The sequence below is a fragment of the Danio rerio genome, chromosome 2 (assembly GCF_052040795.2).
Source record: "Danio rerio strain M-AB ecotype USA chromosome 2, GRCz13ab, whole genome shotgun sequence".
NCBI lineage: Eukaryota > Metazoa > Chordata > Actinopteri > Cypriniformes > Danionidae > Danio > Danio rerio.
Genome location: NC_141022.1, coordinates 41,604,716 through 41,625,649, shown reverse-complemented (window position 1 = coordinate 41,625,649; position 20,934 = coordinate 41,604,716). Strand labels below are relative to the sequence as shown.

The window sequence follows — 20,934 nt, the reverse complement described above, 5'->3', positions numbered from 1 at the left end:
AAAAAGGTAAATAGGTATTATGGAGTCATAATAAGTCGTATATGAGTCTTAATGTTTATTTCTTGAATAAAAGCAGTTTTTAATGAAAAAAATTGAAGGTCAGTATTATTAACCTCCTTAAGAAATTTTTACTGTATATTTTTGATATACACAACAAATCAGTTACAACATAATTGACTAATTATTTCAACTTTCATAGTTAACTGATTAAGTCTTTAAATTACATTTTAATCTGAATAAAAGACTATAAAATACTTGCAGGGACTTTTTCTGAATACAACTGTCTTGCAAAATAACTAGTAAAATGTTATGCACTGATTGTCACCATAGGGAAGATAAAAACGCAGATATTAGAAATTAGTTAGTTAAATTCTTATGTTTAAAATTGTGTTGTAAATAAATCATGTGTTGAAGATGGAAATAAAAAATAAATAACTGCCAAACTAAACGAGTTGAATATGACTTTTACATGAGCGTGACTGAAAACTACATTTGATCAATGTTACATCTGTTCTTTCTGCATAGTCGATATAGCACTTCCTATATTAAAAGTGTTAAAATCGCTATTACCGGTGTCATTTGGGCGTCAACCTCTGACGAATGCGGGAGACTAGGCTAATGAGTGCAGCACCGTAATGACAGAGAGCAAGTGTAAGTGACACCTTGAGTGCGCAAAGAGAGACCTCGGTCATATCTTCGCAGTCTGCCACAGATGGCTGATCCCGCTTCTACGTGGCGTTTTGACACACAAGCACGCATCCAAATTTTGGGGGGCCAGAAGGGGGGGCAAGCTTGTTGGCACGGGAACTGGTGGAAAAGGGCTTTTTTAATGGAATTTGATGCTACACGTTAAATGGAAAGAAAAAAACCTCAGCATTGTCGATGCAGGTGTCTGTGGTCCTTTTAAGGTTATCAAAAATCACAGTTTACATGGTAGTCTAGACTCTAAATCAGAGTATTGTCTAAATCATATCATATTAAAATCGTAGCATTAGTGTCCATGTACGTACTCATGGAAAGTAGACCAAGTAGTCAGAGACGGTGCATTCCTCTGCCTTTGAGACCTCAAATGTGTCAATACGTTTGACGTGTTTCCCCCTTACACGCAACATTTTCAAAGCGTATGCTTCACGTTGCTGTGTCAGAATCCTTGCTCGTAAAATATGCTTTAGGTTGTTTAAAAACAAATTTGATGATATGTTCATCTGCATGTTGATCATGTGTGTTGATCTGAAGAGAGTCGCTCTTGCTCATCGAATGCGCTGTACTGCGTGCGTTTCGTGCGTCCGTTTCCCAAGCAACAAGATCAAACACCTGACATCGCCTGTCTATATTCCTCAAAGTTGTTTAGAATTAATTGTGTGCATTTGATGCACCCCTTGATGCTCCTTGCGTCCTTGCCACAGCACCAGTGGCACCGAAATTCATATGCTGATTTGATCCGGTACATACTGGTTATAAAGGTACCACTGCTATAATGGCACCGAGTTTCGGTACCCAACCCGGTGCTTGGTTGTGTACTGCAGCCAACATGGTAAACCGTGACAATGCTGACTGTTGAATTGATTTAAATAAATATAAATACTTGGCAGCAATGTATTAGCAATATTGCGATAAATCGTCATCAATATTTTGTCCCACCCCTAGTATGAATTTGTGTTTGTTTATATATTTCTCTGGTTATGAATTCATTACTAAGTTGTCTTTAATCTCATATTTTTCCGCTAGGATGTTGCTTCTTCCTTAGTCGATCAGAACCAGGGAAGTGCAGCAGTTGCTGGAGGATTTGGGGTCACAGAGAGCGAAAGTGAAAAAGAAATGCCTGGACAACCGTCCCTTTCTACAGCTGCCCATTCCCGTCCAAGAGCTTCATCTGTGCGGCTTCGTGGTAAAGGAGAGCCGACTTCAAGTCATGTACCAGCAGAAAGTGATGATGACAGTGAAGCTGGGGATGATGAGGAGGAGGAGGAGTGGAACGCCAGACCTCAACGGAGTCGTCGAGCACAGCCGCCAAAAAGTCAACCGGTGAGGACAAGATCCAGTGGCTCGCAGCAACAGCAGCAGCCACCCCCCCAACACATACCTTTACTGTCACAGCAGCTCAGACATCCAACTCCTCCCCCATCCCCTCCTCCTGAACTTTCTTTCCCACTCCCAGACACCCCTAAACAGAGTCCTCCTAGTCCTGGAGAGTCCCCGTCTAGGCAGCGTATATCTAGCTCTTCGAGTTCTGGTAGTTCCAGTAGTGACAGTCGTAGCAGTAGTCCTGAACCAGCAAGTGACACCACAGAACGCAGACCAGGTCCGTTAACCTTACTGGCACGCAAGATGGCATCTGAGAGGGCTTGTTCTGGAGCAGGAAAGCGTGATAGGGAAGGAGTGGATTTGCAAAGAAGCCACCAAGAGGGAGTTGTATCCGCAATTACACACACAGCTAATGCAGCGTCAGTTCTCTCACACCCTAGTTCAGTCATCTCCAACCAAGGTGTTAGTGTCGTTAGAGCCGCTGTGATGGAAGCGAGCGATGGCATAAAGCAGGATGAAGGTGTTTTATGGGAGCAAGAACAAGAGAGGCTGAAAGCCCTAGAGAAAGAGGAGGAGGAAAGGGAGAAGGCATTGGAAAAGGAGCGAGCACAAGCTTTGGAACGGAAAAGACTTGAAGCTGCTTCGAAACGTGAGAAGGAGAGGGCTTTACAGCGAGAAAGGGAAGAGAAGGAGAGACTGGAGAGGGAACAAGCTTTAGAAAGAGAGAGAGCATTAGAGCAAGAACGACTCGAACGAGAGAGGCAAGAAAAAGAGAGGGTGGAGAAGGAAAGACAAGAAAAAGAGCAAGCTTTAGAGAGGGAGAGACTCAAGCAGGAAAGACTTGAGAAAGAAAGACAAGAACGAGAAGAAGCTCTAGAGAGGGAGAGATTAGAAAGAGAACGGCTTGAAAAGGAAAGACAAGAACGAGAAGAAGCTCTAGAAAAGGAGAGATTGGAGAGAGAGCGGCTTGAGAAGGAAAGAAGAGAAAAAGAAGCTGCTCTAGAGAGGGAGAGATTGGAGAAAGAGCGTCTTGAGAAGGAAAAAAAAGAAAAAGAAGCTGCTCTAGAAAGGGAGAGATTGGAAAAAGAGCGTATTGAGAAGGAAAAAAGAGAAAAAGAAGAAGCTCTAGAGAGGGAGAGATTGGAGAAAGAGCGTCTTGAGAAGGAAAAAAGAGAAAAAGAGGAAGCTCAAGAGAGGGAGAGATTGAAGAAAGAGCGTCTTGAGAAAGAAAAAAAAGAAGCTCTTGAGAAAGAGCGCCTTGAGAAGGAAAGACAAGAAAAAGAAGCTGTAGAGAGGGAGAGATTGGAGAAAGAGCGTCTTGAGAAGGAAAAAAGAGAAAAAGAAGCTGCTCTAGAAAGGGAGAGATTGGAAAAAGAGCGTATTGAGAAGGAAAAAAGAGAAAAAGAAGAAGCTCTAGAGAGGGAGAGATTGGAGAAAGAGCGTCTTGAGAAGGAAAAAAGAGAAAAAGAAGAAGCTCTAGAGAAGGAAAGATTGAAGAAAGAGCGTCTGGAGAAGGAAAAAAGAGAAAAAGAAGAAGCTCTAGAGAGGGAGAGATTGGAGAAAGAGCGTCTTGAGAAGGAAAGAAAAGAAAAAGAAGTTCTAGAAAGGGAGAGATTGGAGAAGGAGCGCCTTGAGAAGGAAAGAAAAGAACAAGAAGAAGCTCTAGAGAGGGAGAGATTGGAAAAAGAGAAGCTTGAGAAGGAAAAACAAGAACAAGCTCTAGAAAGGGAAAGACTGGAGAAAGAGCGTCTTGAGAAAGAAAGAAAAGAACAAGAAAAAGCTCTAGAGCGAGAGAGATTGGAAAAGGAAAAGCTTGAGAAGGAAAAACAAGAACAAGCTCTAGAAAGGGAAAGACTGGAGAAAGAGCGTCTCGAAAAGGAAAGAAAAGAGCAAGAAACTCTAGAGAGAGAGAAATTGGAAAAGCTTGAGAAGGAAAAACAAGAACGAGAACAAGCCCTAGAGAGGGAAAGATTGGAGAAAGAGCATATTGAAAAGGAAAAAAGAGAAAAAGAAGCTCTAGAAAAGGAGAGATTGGAGAAAGAGCGTCTTGAGAAGGAAAGAAATGAACGAGAACAAGCCATAGAAAGAGAAAGGCAGGCGAAAGAACAGCGAGAAAGAGAGGAAACTTTAGAAAAGGAGCGAAAAGAACAGGAAAGGCTGGAGAAAGAGAGGGCTTTAGAAAAAGAAAGAGAAGCTGCTCTGGAACTTAAAAAACAGGAGCAAGAAAGACTTGAGAAGGAAAAAGCTTTGGAAGAAGAACGCCTGCAGAAAGAACAAGCTCTTGAGCATGAGAGAGAGGCAGAGAGGAAAAAAGAGGAGGAGCGAAAGCAAGCATTGGAAAAACAGAAAGAGGAGCAGGAGAGAGCTTTAAAAGAGGAGAAAAGGGAAAAACTTTTGAAGCAAAAAAGTGTGGAAGAGGAAAAAGAAAAGGCATTGAAACATGAAAAAGAGGAGGAAAAAGAAAGCCATCTTCATCCACGGAAGTGTGGCCGTGATAGTGGTGAGTTTTCCCATCCAGTGGTCCATCCTGGTTCTCCCAAGAGTTCACCTAAGAAGTCAGATGAGAGTGAGCCTGGAGAAAATCCAAGCATCAGCAAAGATGTTCAGTCATCAGAGCCTGTCCCACAACAGTCACCCACACTTGCAACACCACTGTCCCATCAATCTTCCTCCAAGAAGTCTCGTTTCCTTAGAGATGCTCCTGTGATGGCTCCTCTCCCGTCTTCTGTGGGTTCTGTGCTAAAGAGACCTCGCACTTTTTCAGACAGCCCGCAGCCACGTGCCCCCTCAATTCCAACAGATTCTAAATCTAAAGAACCAGTGCAAGAAGATGCTGCTCAGGCACCTCAAACATCAGTCTTGACTTCAGGACCCCATGACCTTGAAAGAAAGACTCCTGAGGTGGCTGTCAAACAAAGTGTACCACAAGAAAATATTCAGACGTCAGAGGACAGCGAAGCAAGCAAAGACACTAAACATAAAACGCTCACAGGAGTTGAGGATGTGAAGAAATCTTCAACGCCAGAAGAAGAGAAGAAAAGAGGACGGGCAAGGGAAAAGAAGGTGGAGAAAAAAGAAAGAAAGTCATCATCCTCCAGTAATACCTCCTCATCTGACTCGGATTCTGGATCCTCATCCTCACGCTCCTCCAGTTCTTCGTCATCATCATCATCATCATCTTCATCAGAGGAGGAAAAAAGCTGTTCCGCATCAGGTGGTAGGAGGGTGAGTTGTCCAAAGGTGCCTCATCTTGTCAGTCTTGCTCTTTTTTTTTTTTTTTCAAAACTGGAGATAATGCTGATGAGTGTCAATGTATCTTTTAACATTAGAAGAGCATTAGAGACCTGCTATAGAATTGCATGAACTTATTGTTAAGACCATTTGTTAAACTATTAGGCATTTTTGCATTGTATGATTCCATCTTATTATCCTTGTCAGTTGCAATGTCTTTTGTCTTCCATGTTTGTTTTGCATGGTTAAACTTCCAATACTGAGTGGATTGCAAACTACTGCACTACAACAGTTAAAACTTAAAGGAGTTTGTCAGCTTTTGTTGACCCCACACAAATGTCCACAGACAATGGAAGCCTATGGGGCCAAAATGGGGTGCTTTGACCCATAGACTTTCATTGTAAGCAGGACAATTTCAGTGTTTTTATTTGTTTTTTCAGTAAATAAATTAGGTTTCCTGTAACAATTGAGTTTTCACTTAGGGCTGGGCAATATTGCAAAAAAACAAAATCACAATATCATGTTTTATATTATTTGATATCAATACCTATTGAATATTAGGATTTTTCTTTATTTAGCAACATTTTTTAATATACTAAAATTACTAAGGCAAATAGTTTTGATAGTCAAAAATAAATATTCTAACAAAATATCTCTTCTCTTCTCTTTATAATAAAATAAACATAAGTGTTAAAGAGACTCTTAAACCTAATAAATAAAATGTTATAAAGTGTGATCAATGGTAAAAAACTGAACGATCAAAATAAACTTTAAGTTGCGAATAATAATGATACAGTAAACCATCTTTATTTAAATACATATTGCAATATAACAAATTGTGAAGTTGAATGACTTATTACCTCTATGTTAAAAAAAAATGCACAAGAAAAGAAACCAAAAAGCCACTCTGGCGACTTCCTTGCATCCATTTTTTATTTACAATCTCCTCACTGCTGCTAGCTACCGCACTCATTTGTTACTTTGACCTGAAGTAACGCATGGACCATTTACAATGGACTTTGCGCTCCCTTTCCCTTGGCGTCTCTTAAAACTAGGTGGCTATCAACCATTTTCTCAGAAGATGACAAATGGACAAACCATTGCTGCAGCTCTGATGCAAGTTCATGGAGAAAATGAAAAAGCACTGCAGTGTTTGAATGTACTGTGCTTGTTTGAGGTAATAAGTCTGCCGTTATTGCAATGGTGATGTTCCATACAAAGTGTGAAGCAAATTGGTTAGTTCTACTTGCATGAGTCGCGGTGCAGTCGCGGCATTCAGAAAAGAGTGTGCATGTAAACGCCACTTGCACAACATCCCCATTGGAAATGACAAACTGACACCCTAAGCTTATTGGCATTGCTTCCAAGGTGCGCACGCTCAGCAGCCACATTTTAATAAAACTAGCGCTTCATACCGAAACTACATACAGAATTTTTTTTTATCCATATTGACAATGGTGTTTGGTCAATAAATATCGATACCGATTTTATCGCCCAGCCCAACTTTCTACTTGGTGCATACTTTAAAAAACTTTTTAAAAATTTAATCGCAAGTTATTTCATTACAGGAGTCTTCAAACTTGGTCCTGGAGTGCCAGTGTCCTGCAGATTTTAGCTCTAACTTGCCTCAACACACCTGCAAAGATGTTTCTAGAAAGCCTAGTAGAGGCTAGCCCAGCTATGTCTGATTGGGGTTGAACTTTGCATGACACCTGCCCTCCAGGACCAAGTATGGGACCCATCATAGGGCGTACTCACATTAGGTACAGTTGCCTTGAACCGTGCCAAAGCACAGTTGTCCTCCCTCCCCTTTTCTCCTCGGCCTGCACTCACATTGCATTTTTACATACCAAACCTGAGCACGCTTGCGTCATGGATGATGTGGCTGTTCAGTTTAACAGGAAAAGAAGCGCTCTCGCTCAGCACAGTAGAGATTGCTTTAGTTGTATCATTTTTATATATATATTTTTTATTTTGGATGCAGTAACACACAGTCAAATATGTTGCCGAACAGATCCACAATTTTTGACGCTTATAAATTATTTTTAAAGTCCTTGTGCTGCAGGTATTAGGACGTTTGCTGAGGGTGTAGCTGATGTGCAGCAAGGGATTTGCGTCTTTAATAAACTACGACAGTTTGCGTTCATTGAAAATTTAAGAATGAAGTCCCTTTAAGAATTTTATGTCCCTTAAAAGTCACGTCTCCTCTTGAGTTTCGGTCTCCGACGCGATTTGCACTTGCACTACAAGCGTACCGCACCAAAGCCTAAGTGAAACGTGCTCTGGCACACCTCTTCAAACCGGGCCAGGGCCGGCCAACTGAAATGTCCCTGAGCCCGATTCAGAGCACTCACACTTCTCAAGCGATCTGGGAAACGCACTTGGGCACGGTTTGGATAGCATAGTGTGAGTGTGCCCTTAATACATCAGCACATACAAATACAGTCTCTGCTATACAGTAGGAAAAAAAATGGAAATATCCAAACAAGTTAACAGGATAATACAGTTAGGCTAGAAGCTAAAATATACCCCATAGAGTATAAAATCAGAAGAAATTATTAATGTAATGTCAAAAAGATGTCCATAGCTGCTAAAAGTAGTCTGGCTTTTGATGCATGTCATAGGTGAGTTTCTCATGTGAAAATGGCGTACATACTTGAGACGACCACATTTTAACTGAGGAGATGACCATAAAAATGTATACATTTGTTTGCTGGATAGACCAAGATTAAAAACAAGTGTTCGGTGTGGAAGTCCAACACATTCTCTACTCCACCATATAACAAATAAAAATGTGTTTTGTTTCTATTTTAAAGTGTCCTTGTAGAAAATGATGGTACATACTTTTAATTCATAGTGTGAATGTGTTTATGATTCTCAGAAATGTATCTATAAATGTTTACATTTTATCTTCCTCAGTCTGAAGAGGTCAAAAGGGATTCTTCAACTCAGCCCACAGAAAAAGTTTGTCAAACTGTGGCTGAAAAGCCTCCTGCACCTCAGCGCAAAAAACGAGTCTTTACAGAGAAAGAGGAGAAAGATGTGAACAACGAAGTCATCCAAAACAAGGTCAGTAAGCAGCTAACTTCTGGTAAAATTATATTCACACTGGGATTTTAGTTTAAAATATGTTGTGAATTATTTTATTTTTTTCATGAATTAAATGACTAAGGTGGGAATTAAGTGGAAAACCAGACCAGTGCATTTGGAGGAAAAGAAAGTCAGAAACTCTGACCACATCAAGTGTGTCAAGCTTTCTCTTATATTGCCATCTTCAAGTTTCATTAAAATGTGTCTTTTCTTTTCTATACACTTTAGAAACCTTGTCTTGACCTACAGGATGGAAAGGAGACAAAGGAGGATATTGAGGAAGATGCTGACACTAACAAAGACACTACCAGGTCTGTCTGTATTCTACTTTGATTATACTTGAAGTGCACCTGAAATGAGCTGTTGAATATACATGCTGCTATAAGGATAGTTATCAAAGTACAGATGTTTGCTCATTATGGGGAGAGTTAATCTAAAAGCATGTGATTTACAGTTTTAAGAACTGTGTTTCCAGAATTAAGCAAGTATGCCTACAATATACAATAACCCAGCATCAATTTTATGAATACTTAAGGTTATTGCACACTGAATTAGAAAATTTTGGTGGTAATTTTCGCAAGTAAAAAATTAAATCGACCTCACGTTGTGTCAGTCGTATTGACACACTGCCTCTGTAACTGTCCGTCGTGAAAAATTCTAACCCTTTTTTTCCTTCTACCTTACACACCAGAAAAGGCACTTTGAGAGTTTTTGTTTTTGTTTTTTTGTAATATTTATTTATTGAGTCTTTGCAATTTTAAAGCAGTACATTACCCCTCCCCTACCACAACCACAGCATTGAAAGACAAAAAACTTAATAAAAGTAAAATGTATATCGTTCCAGACTTTCTGAGTTAACAGTGAGGAAACTATATTTGTACTAGATTTGTTCAGTTCATGTTATCATTTAACATGACAGGCTTGGCAACATAAAAAAGGAATGTACAAAAGAGGTGCCTCTTAATACAGTCTTGAATTCACAAAACCTTCCAGATATATCAAAGTTAACTGTGAGGGGAAACTCATACTCGCATACCCTTTTCCACTTCCACCATATTAAACGTCTTGCTAGAAGTGTAGTGAAAGCAATAACAGAATGTATATCTTTGAGAGGCGTTTTGACAGTTCAGAGTCACCGTACAAGCCAAAAGCTGAGTACAGACATAATATAATGCAGTATGAATTGGACAGTTGAGAATCCCTATGCTGGATTCAGTGACTGCCGCACCTCTGCCCTCCTGCTGTTTTGTGTGTCTGTACATTTGACATACTGCCTATAGACATTATAATGGAAAGCATGGTCCGCTTTGTCCATTGCTTCGATAGGTCAACCTGGCCTCCATCTATTTTAGTGCCTATAAGTACTGCCAGTTTCTGTTCAGAATCTGTTTACGTATGTGAATGTGTAAAGTAGGGCTGCAAGATTCTGGGTAAAATTAGGATATTTTTAGCAATTCTTTGCTTAATCAAGATTGCTATTTTCTCCTGAATCTGTAGATGTAAAAAATGTTAATATTAGTAGGCTATCTTTTTTTTTTTTTTTCCCCCAAGTCTGTATAGGTCTTCTGTGGGTTAAAATGCTACATTTTGTATAGACTTGGAATGAGTAGTGTCTATTTGCCGACTGCAAGACAGGCGTAACATGACGGTGCCTTAGAGGTGAAACTTGTCGGCAAGATGGCACTGTAAATCAGTTATTAACATCTACACCTTAACTAAACCCAACCATCACAATAATAAACGTCTACACCTTCCCTAAACCTAAACCCAACCATCGCAATTATAAATGTCTACACCTTCCCTAAACTGAACCATCACAATAATAAATGTCTACATCACAATAATAAACGTCTACACCTTCCCTAAACCTAAACCCAGCCATCACAATTATAAACGTCTACACCTTCCCTAAACCCAACTGTCACAGTTAACATCTACACCTTCCCTAAACCCAACTATCAGTTATGAATGTCTACACCTTCCCTAAACCTAAACCCAACCATCGCAATTATAAATGTCTACACCTTCCCTAAACCCAACTATCAGTTATGAATGTCTACACCTTCCCTAAACCTAAACCCAACCATCGCAATTATAAATGTCTACACCTTCCCTAAACCCAACTATCAGTTATGAATGTCTACACCTTCCCTAAACCTAAACCCAACTATCAGTTATGAATGTCTACACCTTCCCTAAACCTAAACCCAACCATCGCAATTATAAATGTCTACAGCTTCCCTAAACCCAACTATCAGTTATGAATGTCTACACCTTCCCTAAACCTAAACCCAACTATCAGTTATGAATGTCTACACCTTCCCTAAACCTAAACCCAACCATCGCAATTATAAATGTCTACACCTTCCCTAAACCCAACTATCAGTTATGAATGTCTACACCTTCCCTAAACCCAACCATCACAATTATAAACGTCTACACCTTCCCTAAACCTAAACCCAACTATCAGTTATGAATATCTACACCTTCCCTAAACCTAAACCCAACCATCACAGTTATTAAAGTACAGCGCAAGTTGTGGAGGCTTTCGTTCTTGACATGCTCGCCATTGTACTGTTATTTGCAACTACAGGCGGTGACACAGAGTAGGCTACCTGTCATGACAAAACAGATGAAGTCAGCGTGTGAAGTTGCATGAGTTACTAAATGAATGAATATAATAATATATTGAATAAATTGGTTGTGGATAAATTTGTAGAAATCTCATGAAAAGATTTGATGAAAATGTTATCTGGTACGTTTTTTTTTCACCATCTTGCCAATCTTTGTAACATCAAGTTATGCCTCTAACTTCAAGTTACACCCTTTCATCTTACGCCCCCGTCTTGCAGTCCGCAGACAGATACACTTGCTTGAAATAGTGGACTTGAACAGACTTTAAATATGTCCTGGTTGTTAATTCACACTAAAGTGAGGACATCAGAATACAACTATTATTAGTTCTTAAGTTAAATTATTATGTTTGAGACATATGCTTGCCATATGTCATTGACAACATTATTAGACCATTTTATTTCGCTGGTAAAATCAGACATTTGTCATTATCAGATTCCCTCTTGTATTATATAGGCTACAGTAGTTATTCTGACTCTGTTAAACATTTATTCTCGTGCACAGCACTTTGTGTTCACTGTGAAAGACAAACCTTCAAATGCTTGTTGTAATCATAACCTTTTTAAATGTGATTTGATCATTTAAATGATGTCCTTGATGAAAAGATGAACTTTCATTGCTGAGTGTGCTCTTCTTATGGCTGCCATCACTTTGAGTTCAGTTTACAAGAAACTGAACGTTATTTACAACTTTATTAGCTTTTATTCACAGCCTATGCGGGTTCTGTTCGCTAAAGTAGACTTTATTGGAGGGCACACACGCATCCTCTCGGTAGTAAAGTGCATCAGCTAATGTGTGATTTCAAGGCCACGAATACGTCATTACAGGAAGACAGAAATTATATTTTTGGGCTAGCCTGCTGATCCTGGTGGCACTAGCAGTTACACTGTCTTGTTAAATCTCGTTTTATGCTTGAACAACTAAATGAGTGCTTAAGTCTATTTAACTTAATGCATTGTAATTACATTACAACAGCAATGTTGTAAAGGCAACCTTATGAAATTAAAAATAGTCACATTAAGCTTTCACCAGAGGTTTATCATTGGCTGAAAAACACTAGCTGTGCATAAAGCTCATTGTCTGATGGCAATTTTCATTTTTTTGGGTGAGCTGTCCCTTTAACTAATTTGCATATTGGTGTTGACTGTTTTTTTCAAATATGTCTTTTAACTACGGGAAAAGAAAACAAATACTTATAAAACCAGCAGTTTGTCTAACAAAGTTTAACGTGTGTCACAACAAATCTGTTCAATTACAGAAAACCGGTACATGGGTAAATTAGTTTTTAAGTTTCTTGTAATGACATACATGTAGTGCTTCATCTAACGAATAACACTTTACTGAGCGACACAATATGTCACAGCTTAAAAACACAAGGGTTTGAGACATTATCCGTGCTGTAGTAAAGCTAAGTTATCTTTAGGTAGCTTGTTTGATTTTGTCATTTTAAGAGAGAGTTATTTGTGGATTACAGACAGGCAATCAGTGCGGCTGCCTCACAGCCGGTGATAATGGGGTCCTGCTGCAGTGAGTCTCGCGCACCTCCCATTCTCTTATCTAAACATGGCTGTACTGCGTGTTTGACCAATAACACTGGGCTCAAGGTGTCCCGTTAGCTTTAGACGAGCCTTGTTCAGTGAATTTGCGAAGTCCTGTCCGTTTGTAGTAATTAGGGAGGCACTGGCAGGACTGCGATCTCGCTGTGCTGCTCGACGGGGAGGAAAAGCAGATGATGCTCGTGCACTCGCATCCCACAATGCGGCGGAGCGTTTTCTCTCTCTTTATGTGCTAGTGCTGTGTTACTATCGGGACACACTTTAATTGGATCGACTCGTGCTTTCGCTAGTTTTGTCTGTCGTTTGAACGATCTTTGAAGGAATGAAAAAGTGAAACGTTTGATCTTCGCCACGCGCTTCACTCCACTCTGCGGGATGAGCTCTGCGTTTAGTCGACATGTAGCCTGGAGCTTTAATTTGGAGGTCAATGAGAAACTTCATTTGCAAGGTTATAGATATAACACAGAATTAGTATTTTTCTGGAGCTGTTGTGTCTTGTAAAAGCAGGTTTGTAATTAGTGCGGGTGTCTGTAAAGGTGATTTATTAACTCTGTTATGATTTGTGTTTTGAAATTTGCTGCTTGTTGTTATGAATAATGTTTAGTTTCCCTCGTCTATTAGATTAAGTAGATCTATCTTTAATCATTTAAAGGAGTAATTTAATTGGAAAGTGCACAAATAAAAATTTAGTTGTTTATTAACTCGTTTTTTCAACCTGAAATACAACTTTATTCAAAATGGCATGTTTATCAGAATATTAACAGGGTTTCTGCGGGTCTAAAATTACCCTTCAACAAATAATTTTTTTGCTTTGGTTTTTAGTATAACTATATACACATACTGCAATCGAAATGAATGTGTTTGAAATACAGAATGATCATATTAAAATTGAGTTTTGAAAACAAGACTTTTACAAGTCAAACAAAACAGGTAATGTATTAATCAGAAAAACTCAAGCATTACTGTTGTGCAGTGTGATCAGAAGCTAACATAAAACTAAGTATTTTCATATTCTAGGTAAACCTAAGTATAAAAAGTGACAAATTGGTTGCTAGTTTATTATTTTTTTATTTCTTTTTAATTTTATTATTATTTTTCATTTTATTATTAATTACATTATTTTTATTAAATATTTTTCAAACTTTTCTTTTAAATTCCTTCTAATACAACTCATTGTGTTCGCCTTGGTCATTCACATTTAGGTAATGTATCGATGAATTGTGTTTCCTGTCTTTTTTCTTTATTTTAAGTTTATACTTTTACAGTAGGACATGCAAAAACAGTAATTAATCTCAGTCTTCATTCATTTTTTCTTGCAATGAATGGTGAAAGAGTCTTAATTTTTTTTAAATCTCTTTAAAATTCAAACATAATTGTACGGTGGCTGTAACTATTCAAGACTAATTCTTTACATACTTTCCCTCCCCCTTCTGTGCTTTTTGTTCCTGTCTTTTTCAGAAGTGAGGTGAAGGAGGCTGTCATGTCAGAGCCTGAGAAGGTTTCAGAAAGTGGCGAGGAGGTAAGAGCACAGAGGAGTGCTGGCCTCAGCCAACTCTATCATTAGCCAGATATCCCCCATGTAAAGAGGCAAACAACATTTAATAAAGGGCCTTCCCTGTTGTTGTTGTTTTTTTTTAAATATATTATCACAGGCACTTGCTGCCATTATCAATCATGTTCAATTGTAATTTAATTGTAATTTAAATCAGAAGCTAATTTAGCAGCTTAATGTTATTTGCCCTCTTTTTGTGGACACAGATGATGTTGTGTGAACCTTTGCTGAAGCTGTCCTAGACAGAAGCAGCAGGGGCCTCTCTCTCTCTCACTTTGGCTGATGTTTAAAACCCCCTTGATTGCTTTGTTGTAAAGGTGCTCATGCCTCTTCCATTGCCCTTATTGGTACCAGCATACAGCTACTACTTCTACTACATCTCCTGTTCAACTGTCTGCAAGCGCCATGGCTTTACCTGACAGGCCCTTGAGTCTGCTCTACAGTGCAACACATCAGGCAACAATGGCCACATTTCCAAAGTGGCATTGGCTGGGAGAGCCAGTTGATTGGACTGATAATGAAAGGCTGAGTGATGTGGGTGTGACGTATCGCCGGGTGTCTCACGAGCCTTTCTCAATTTGGCTCACGGTGGCAGCAAGATTGGAAATAAGATACATAAGCAGATAAACGGACTACTTCTAGTCATGTTTCTGGACTGTTTTGGTGAAAATGGTTCTCCGGTGATTGTGCTGTTTTTTCGATTACATAATGGGACTAGTTTGTCACTGTCTTGTGAAGGAAAAAGAAAGATGCGCCTTATTTGCCAAGGGAATTTGGACTCTTATGACAGCTGGATGTGCTGGATTTTACAGCTCTCTCGTTTTTGTGGACTTACCCAATCAAACATAACTCTTAGTTCAAAAACTGGACTTTGTTTTGTGGCTGCTTGATTGAAACGGCTTCATTCATCCTGAACAGCCAGGAGCCAATTGCGGTACCCCTTAAATCTTGGATAACCTCACAAATAAACCGGATGTGATTGTGAAGTGACTCAGACTCGGTCTTCTGAACAATTTCTCACCAGTGCTTTTAAAAGACTCATCCCACGTAACGGTTTCATGCCAATACGATGGACTTAAAAAAAAAGACACTCAGAGCACCCACATTGTTCCACATAAGAGCTCTTCTGCCAGCCTGCTGCTCTCAGATCTCAAACTTCCAGCCTTCTTTTCATTGGACTGTTGTTGCCTAGATACAGTACATGCAGACGTGCGATTGGGCCATTCCCAACCCAGTGAAGAACATGTGTCAATGGTACCGGGAAATTAAGTAGTCATTCTCCATTTTCTACTTCAAATGTTTTGCCTAAAATTTGCAAATATGTGGAGCTATTGACTACAGAAAAAAAAATTAGACAAATATATGTATACATGTTTAGAAGGCCAATGCTAGGCTAGCATGAAACTGTTTATTTTTTAAAATCCATTAAAGTAACTAAAAGAGTATTTGAGTCCCCAGGGGGCTGCTGATTGCGATAAATAACTGCAGCGCGGCCTTTAAAAAAATTTTTTTGTGTAGGAGAGGACAAGACCACATCTTCATAGCAGAAATAGGACTTTTAAAATTCTGTCCGCATGATGTACATGCACAGTGTGTATCTGACTGAAGAGGTGGTCTTTCCTGAAATAGATCTCTACCCAGTTTCATGTTGATGGCTCACGTCCCTGTTGTTCAGTCTTATCTTCCTCGTACATGAACACAATTTCCCTTTTTTCTCACTCCATATATTCTATCTCACCTTTTTTTTTTCCTGGTTTGGGTATGTTTTTTCTCTTTCAGAGCACCATGGCAAAGACCTTCTCAGCCAGAAGGATTTCCATTAGCAGTGAGTAACTCCATGCTTTTTCTTAACTGCTTAATTTGCAGGGAAACTACTATTTAAAAATGTGCATGTCACTATGAGATGTAATGCTCACCAAGGCATTTATATGCTCAGTGTCATAGTAGTAATATTTTTTAGGAATGTTTCCAAAAATAAAATAGTTTTGTGACTTGCTTTTCAAACTGTTTTTAGAAGTTCGAACCTTTTCAAGACGTTCAGTAAGTTAATGTGAAGTGCTTTTGAAACTGAAATCTTTTACATGATGTTGCTTCTGATGTGTTAATGCTGAGTATTAATTTCTATCCAAGAAAAACGGCTTATAGACCTGAATCTCTTGGATGGCAATGATTTTATTACATAATAATTATTTTAGAACACAACAGAAAGTGTGAAATCTAAAAAGCTGAAGATACTTTAAAATCAGTGGTGATAATGACGGCCTTATGCTGTCTTTCCTTAGGCAGCAAAGCGTCTCCTGGGGTGGGGAGTTCAGAGGGGGAAGCAGAGACCGCAAGCAGTGCTGGTGCTGGCAGGAAGAGGAGATGGGGCTCCAGTACAGCTGTCACTGCCAAGAAACCCTCCATCAGCATCACCACAGACTCTTTGAAGGTCAGAGAAATATGAAATAAAAATGAGTTTTAGGATGGAAAAAAAAATTCCCTTCCAAAAGGTCTGTTCCTGGATCTTTCATTTAACGAAGAGTACCATAATATATTCTTCACTCTTTACAGTCTTTAATACCAGACATCAAGCCTAGCGTGGGCCAGGAGGCAATTTTAGACCTGCATCCAGAGGAGATGCATCTTTCTGGGGAAGAGGAAGGTGGAGAAAGAAGTGACCATGACCTGAAAATCAGGCGAACTGTAACACAGGTGCGTGTTATTCCTGTAAGCATAAGCTTGTGTTGTAGTAATGGTAATTAACTGATGTTTCTTGTAAAACAGATTGTACCCTCAGAAACTCAAGAAAATGGACAGAAAGAATCCAAAAGAAGTGATCATGAGGATGAGGAAGAAACAACTGAAGAGCGAGACCGAATTAGCCCGGAGGAAAAAACTGAAGGCTCACTTCAGGTTTCCATGGAGACAGAGCCATCTTCCCCTGGGCGAGATGTTGATATGAAGACAGGTGAGAATTACTGAATAACAATTCATGTTTTTTTTTCCCCCTCAGCGCACTAGTGTGGATTTTATGTAAGTTTTGGATGGAAGAATCTGTTTAAGTTTAGGTAGTAGAATCCTTAGGATCTAATGCAGGGGTGGGCAAACTTGGTCCTGGAGGCCGGGTGTCCTGCACAGTTTAGCTCCAACACTAATCAAACATACCTGAACATGGTAATCAGTGTCCTCAAGATCACTAGAAATCTATAAACAGGTGTGTTTGATTAGAGTTTGAGCTAAACTGTGCAGGACACCGGCCCTCCAGGACCGAGTTTGCCCACCCCTGATCTAATGGTTCTTGATCCACTTTCTTTTTTTTTTTTTCTTTTTTTTTATTTTATGTTCTTTATATATACACACACAGAACAAGAACAAACATTGGCTCGTACTGTAGGCATACAAAAGACAATATAGAAGAAAACAAAAAAGAGACAAACACGTAGTCACAAAACATGCAATCAAAACTAGAGAGGGTATTCTTTCACTTATAGCAGAGTATGTTGTTATTATGAATCATTTCTCAGCCATTTTCTCCTTTTTTTGCTTCTTATTCTCAGTCTCTCCCAGTGACACTCGTATTCGCCGTTCCATTAGCCAGCAGAAGTCAGGTGTGAGCATCACGATTGATGATCCTGTCCGCACAGCCAAACAGCCCTCTCCTCCTCGTGGCAAGCTGTCTAATATCGTCCATGTCTGCAACCTGGTATATATACACTCACACACAATGTTTCAGATATGCTAATTGCATAGACATTTCAGCTGCGCTTATAAAGACAATCCATTTGCAGTCTTAAAATGATTTATTCTCTTGGGATGGTTGATCTCAGACTTGATTTGTGATGTTTCTAAGGTGAGGCCATTCACCCTGGGTCAGTTAAAGGAGCTGTTGAACCGCACAGGAACTGTAGTGGAGGAAAGTTTCTGGATTGACAAGATTAAATCTCACTGTTATGTCACAGTAAGCTTCTTCCCTGCATTTCCAAGTATCTTTTATTCAGATTTTTAAATACATTTATTGTTGCTCACCCACTCACTGTCTTTGCTTTTCTTTAGTACTCTAGTGCAGAAGAGGCTATGGCCACGCGTACAGCACTGCATGGTGTAAAATGGCCCCAGAGTAACCCTAAATTCCTCAGTGTTGACTTCTGTACGCAAGATGAGGTAAGCATTTCGTTTGATGGTATAGGATATTAGGTTTAAATCTTTTCCACAGTCTTTTTATTCCTTTGGAAACTAATTCTGCGTCATCCCATTAGTTGGACTTCCACAGGGGTTTGGGTCCAGCAGGAGAAAAGCCACCAGAGGATGCCCGTGGGGCTGCAGCTGCTGGGCCTGGCCGTCCTATGCCAGTGCCGCTCCTGCCAGAGCGTGACCAGTGGGCAGAACGTGAACGGGAAATGGAAAGGCGAGAGAGAGCACGTGCAGAAAGAGAGTGGGACAGAGATAAGGTCAGAGACTTCAGCAAACCTGGAGAGGACCGGGAACCTGGAGCCAGAAGATCACGCTCACGAGACCGTGAAAGGCGGCGTAAAGAAAGGGGGAAGAGCAAAGAGAGGAAAGCTGATAAAAAGGGTAAGGAAAATTTTAATGTACATGGACTACTTTTGTGCATTGGAGTAATGTTGTTTTTGGGATTATTGTAGTTTTTTATTGTATTGCTATACATGGCTTTGTTTTGGTCATGTATTTGTAAGTTTGTTCTTAATGCAATTATTTTATATAATTGCTGTATTAATTAAATGTCTGTTGGAATATTATGATAGTTTTGTATATTTTTGCATTGAAAAAACATGACGTGTGTATTTTGTGTTTTTACTTTTATTTTTCCAGTGCTGTCGTAAACACAAAGTGATGTAAACACAAAAGCATTTTATTTTTAAAATTAAATTTTATTAACTTCCTCTTCCTTTTTAGAAAAAGGGCCCGAGGAGCCACCTGCTAAACTTCTGGATGACCTCTTCCGTAAAACCAAAGCTGCTCCGTGTATATACTGGCTCCCCCTCACTGAGGAGCAGGTACAGTTCTTTGGACATTTTAGTTATTTAGGCCCAATCCCAATTCTATTTTTGTATCCCTACCCATTCCCCTTTCCCCTTGGCCCTTGAAGCACAGTGTGAACACAGGCTTCAAAATTTACTCCTAAGAAATGGGACCGCACTACAACACCTGCACATGGCATCTTATATCATCCTAATCTCTTGCATCATATGACATCGACGATCGCAACTGCTGAAGTTATTGAAATTGTTATATTTTGTTATTTATCTTCAGGTACTCACTGAAAGCAACGATATCCTGTTATCTGAACAATATAAATCAGCAATAACTCGTAACTGTACTGTATTTACACCGTGGCCATATTAATCTATGTAAATGCACAAAAACAGCAAACATTACAGCAGACTTTGTAAACAATTTTTTATCAGCTACCGGACTATTCTGACAGGATTTAAGTGTCATGAAGTGAAAGTATGTTGTGGGACTGCTATACATGAGTTATTATTGTGGATTATAGATAGCGAAATTTAGCGGGTTTTATTTTTAATTTGTTTTTGTTTTTTTAAATGAGCATGATAAAAACATGAACGTGGTTATGAATGTATTAAAATGTGCTTGTTTTTTTATAAAAAATGCATTATAGTGACAAAAAATACTAGTGCAGCCATGCTGCTGTTTTAATTTTCATACCCCTTGGTTTCAAGTGTGGTCTTGAAAAATCTCAATTTCAAGAGCTATCTAGTGTTTCCCATTAGCCCAACGCCTTCAAGCTAAAGAGAATTGGGACACCCCTACCCCTTCGCATGAATGCGCAAAATGAGGGGTAAGGGGTAGAATTGGGATTGAGCCTTTTGTTTGCTGAATAAAATATTAATCTCCTATCACACTTTGCATTGCAGGCAGCACAGAGGGCAGCGGCTCGTGCAGAGCGCATGAGAGAACGAGAGAAGAGGATAAAGGAGATGGAAGAGGAGGAGGGTAAGAAACGTGAGGAGGAACGGCGGGAGAGGATGAAACCCAGCGGAACTGCTGGAGGAGAAGGTGAGAGAGGCCGAGACAGAGAACGAGAGCGAGACAGGGGTCGAGAAAGAGAGCGCGAGGGGGACAAGCGGAAAGAGGGATACCGTAGGCCTGGGGTAAACAGTGCGAGCGGCAGCAGAAGGTCACGGAGCCGCAGTGACCCTCCACCCAGAGATCGACGGCGCTAAAGGACGTCTGGAACTGTCCAGTTTGTATCCCCTTTTCTTGTATGTGCTGTAACAGCTCTATGCCTACCCTCCTGAGGACCAACTCAGACTTCATACAAACACACATGTGCGTGCACACACTCTGCGTAAAGACACACAGGTGCACACACACTCACTCTCAATGGGACCACGGTGGTGCTGTGTCTCCATGTAGACTTGTCTCGTTGTTTCTTGACTTGGCTTTAAGACTTCTGGTATTCATTTCCCTTCCTCAGTGTTAATGAGCGTCCAGTATAAGTGGCTCGGATTGCAAGATGACATCCAGGTTTGGCAACATCCTCTTTCTCCTCTTGTGTCACGTCGACACTCATCTGAAGGAGCGAAGCTACCTTTGGGATGCTCTGAAAGTCCTGATTTCTACTTTGTTTTCCTCTTCTGTTTCCCTCACATTCCTTGTATCTCTTTTCGTTTTGTTCCTTGTCGTCTGCCTTTCATCACCCCTTAGCGGTTACCAGGTTGCCATGGAGAATGGGATGCATATTTAACCTTTTCACATTTGGTTTTAAATTTTTTATTGTTTTAGCCTAAAAGCTGACATTTTGTTTTCTTTTTAAATTTGTTTACTCCTGTAAGTGCTGAATGTAAAAATAATAAAAAGGTTACATCTAAGAACTGAAAA

General features: G+C 39.7%; 1 protein-coding gene across 10 annotated transcripts in view; it reads left to right on the top strand.

Annotated features, from left to right (window-relative positions):
* acin1a (apoptotic chromatin condensation inducer 1a) overlaps nucleotides 1-20,934 on the top strand; it is a 27,981-nt gene extending 7,047 nt beyond the window's left edge. Inside the window, exons 5-18 of one of the 10 annotated variants that reach the window (XM_087241162.1) lie at nucleotides 1,729-2,025; nucleotides 8,176-8,325; nucleotides 8,575-8,657; nucleotides 13,998-14,055; nucleotides 15,868-15,913; nucleotides 16,371-16,519; nucleotides 16,642-16,782; nucleotides 16,855-17,038; nucleotides 17,628-17,773; nucleotides 17,921-18,028; nucleotides 18,124-18,231; nucleotides 18,327-18,642; nucleotides 18,985-19,085; nucleotides 19,968-20,934. In XM_087241162.1, coding sequence (XP_087097288.1) covers nucleotides 1,729-2,025; nucleotides 8,176-8,325; nucleotides 8,575-8,657; nucleotides 13,998-14,055; nucleotides 15,868-15,913; nucleotides 16,371-16,519; nucleotides 16,642-16,782; nucleotides 16,855-17,038; nucleotides 17,628-17,773; nucleotides 17,921-18,028; nucleotides 18,124-18,231; nucleotides 18,327-18,642; nucleotides 18,985-19,085; nucleotides 19,968-20,276 — 2,196 coding nt within the window. In that variant the 3' untranslated portion in view covers nucleotides 20,277-20,934. Of the gene's footprint in view, nucleotides 1-1,728; nucleotides 5,251-8,175; nucleotides 8,326-8,574; nucleotides 8,658-13,994; nucleotides 14,056-14,405; nucleotides 15,075-15,867; nucleotides 15,914-16,370; nucleotides 16,520-16,641; nucleotides 16,783-16,854; nucleotides 17,039-17,627; nucleotides 17,774-17,920; nucleotides 18,029-18,123; nucleotides 18,232-18,326; nucleotides 18,643-18,984; nucleotides 19,086-19,967 lie in introns of those variants that run through there. The other 9 variants (XM_087241161.1, XM_087241156.1, XM_087241155.1 and 6 more) reach the window with 9 other exon arrangements.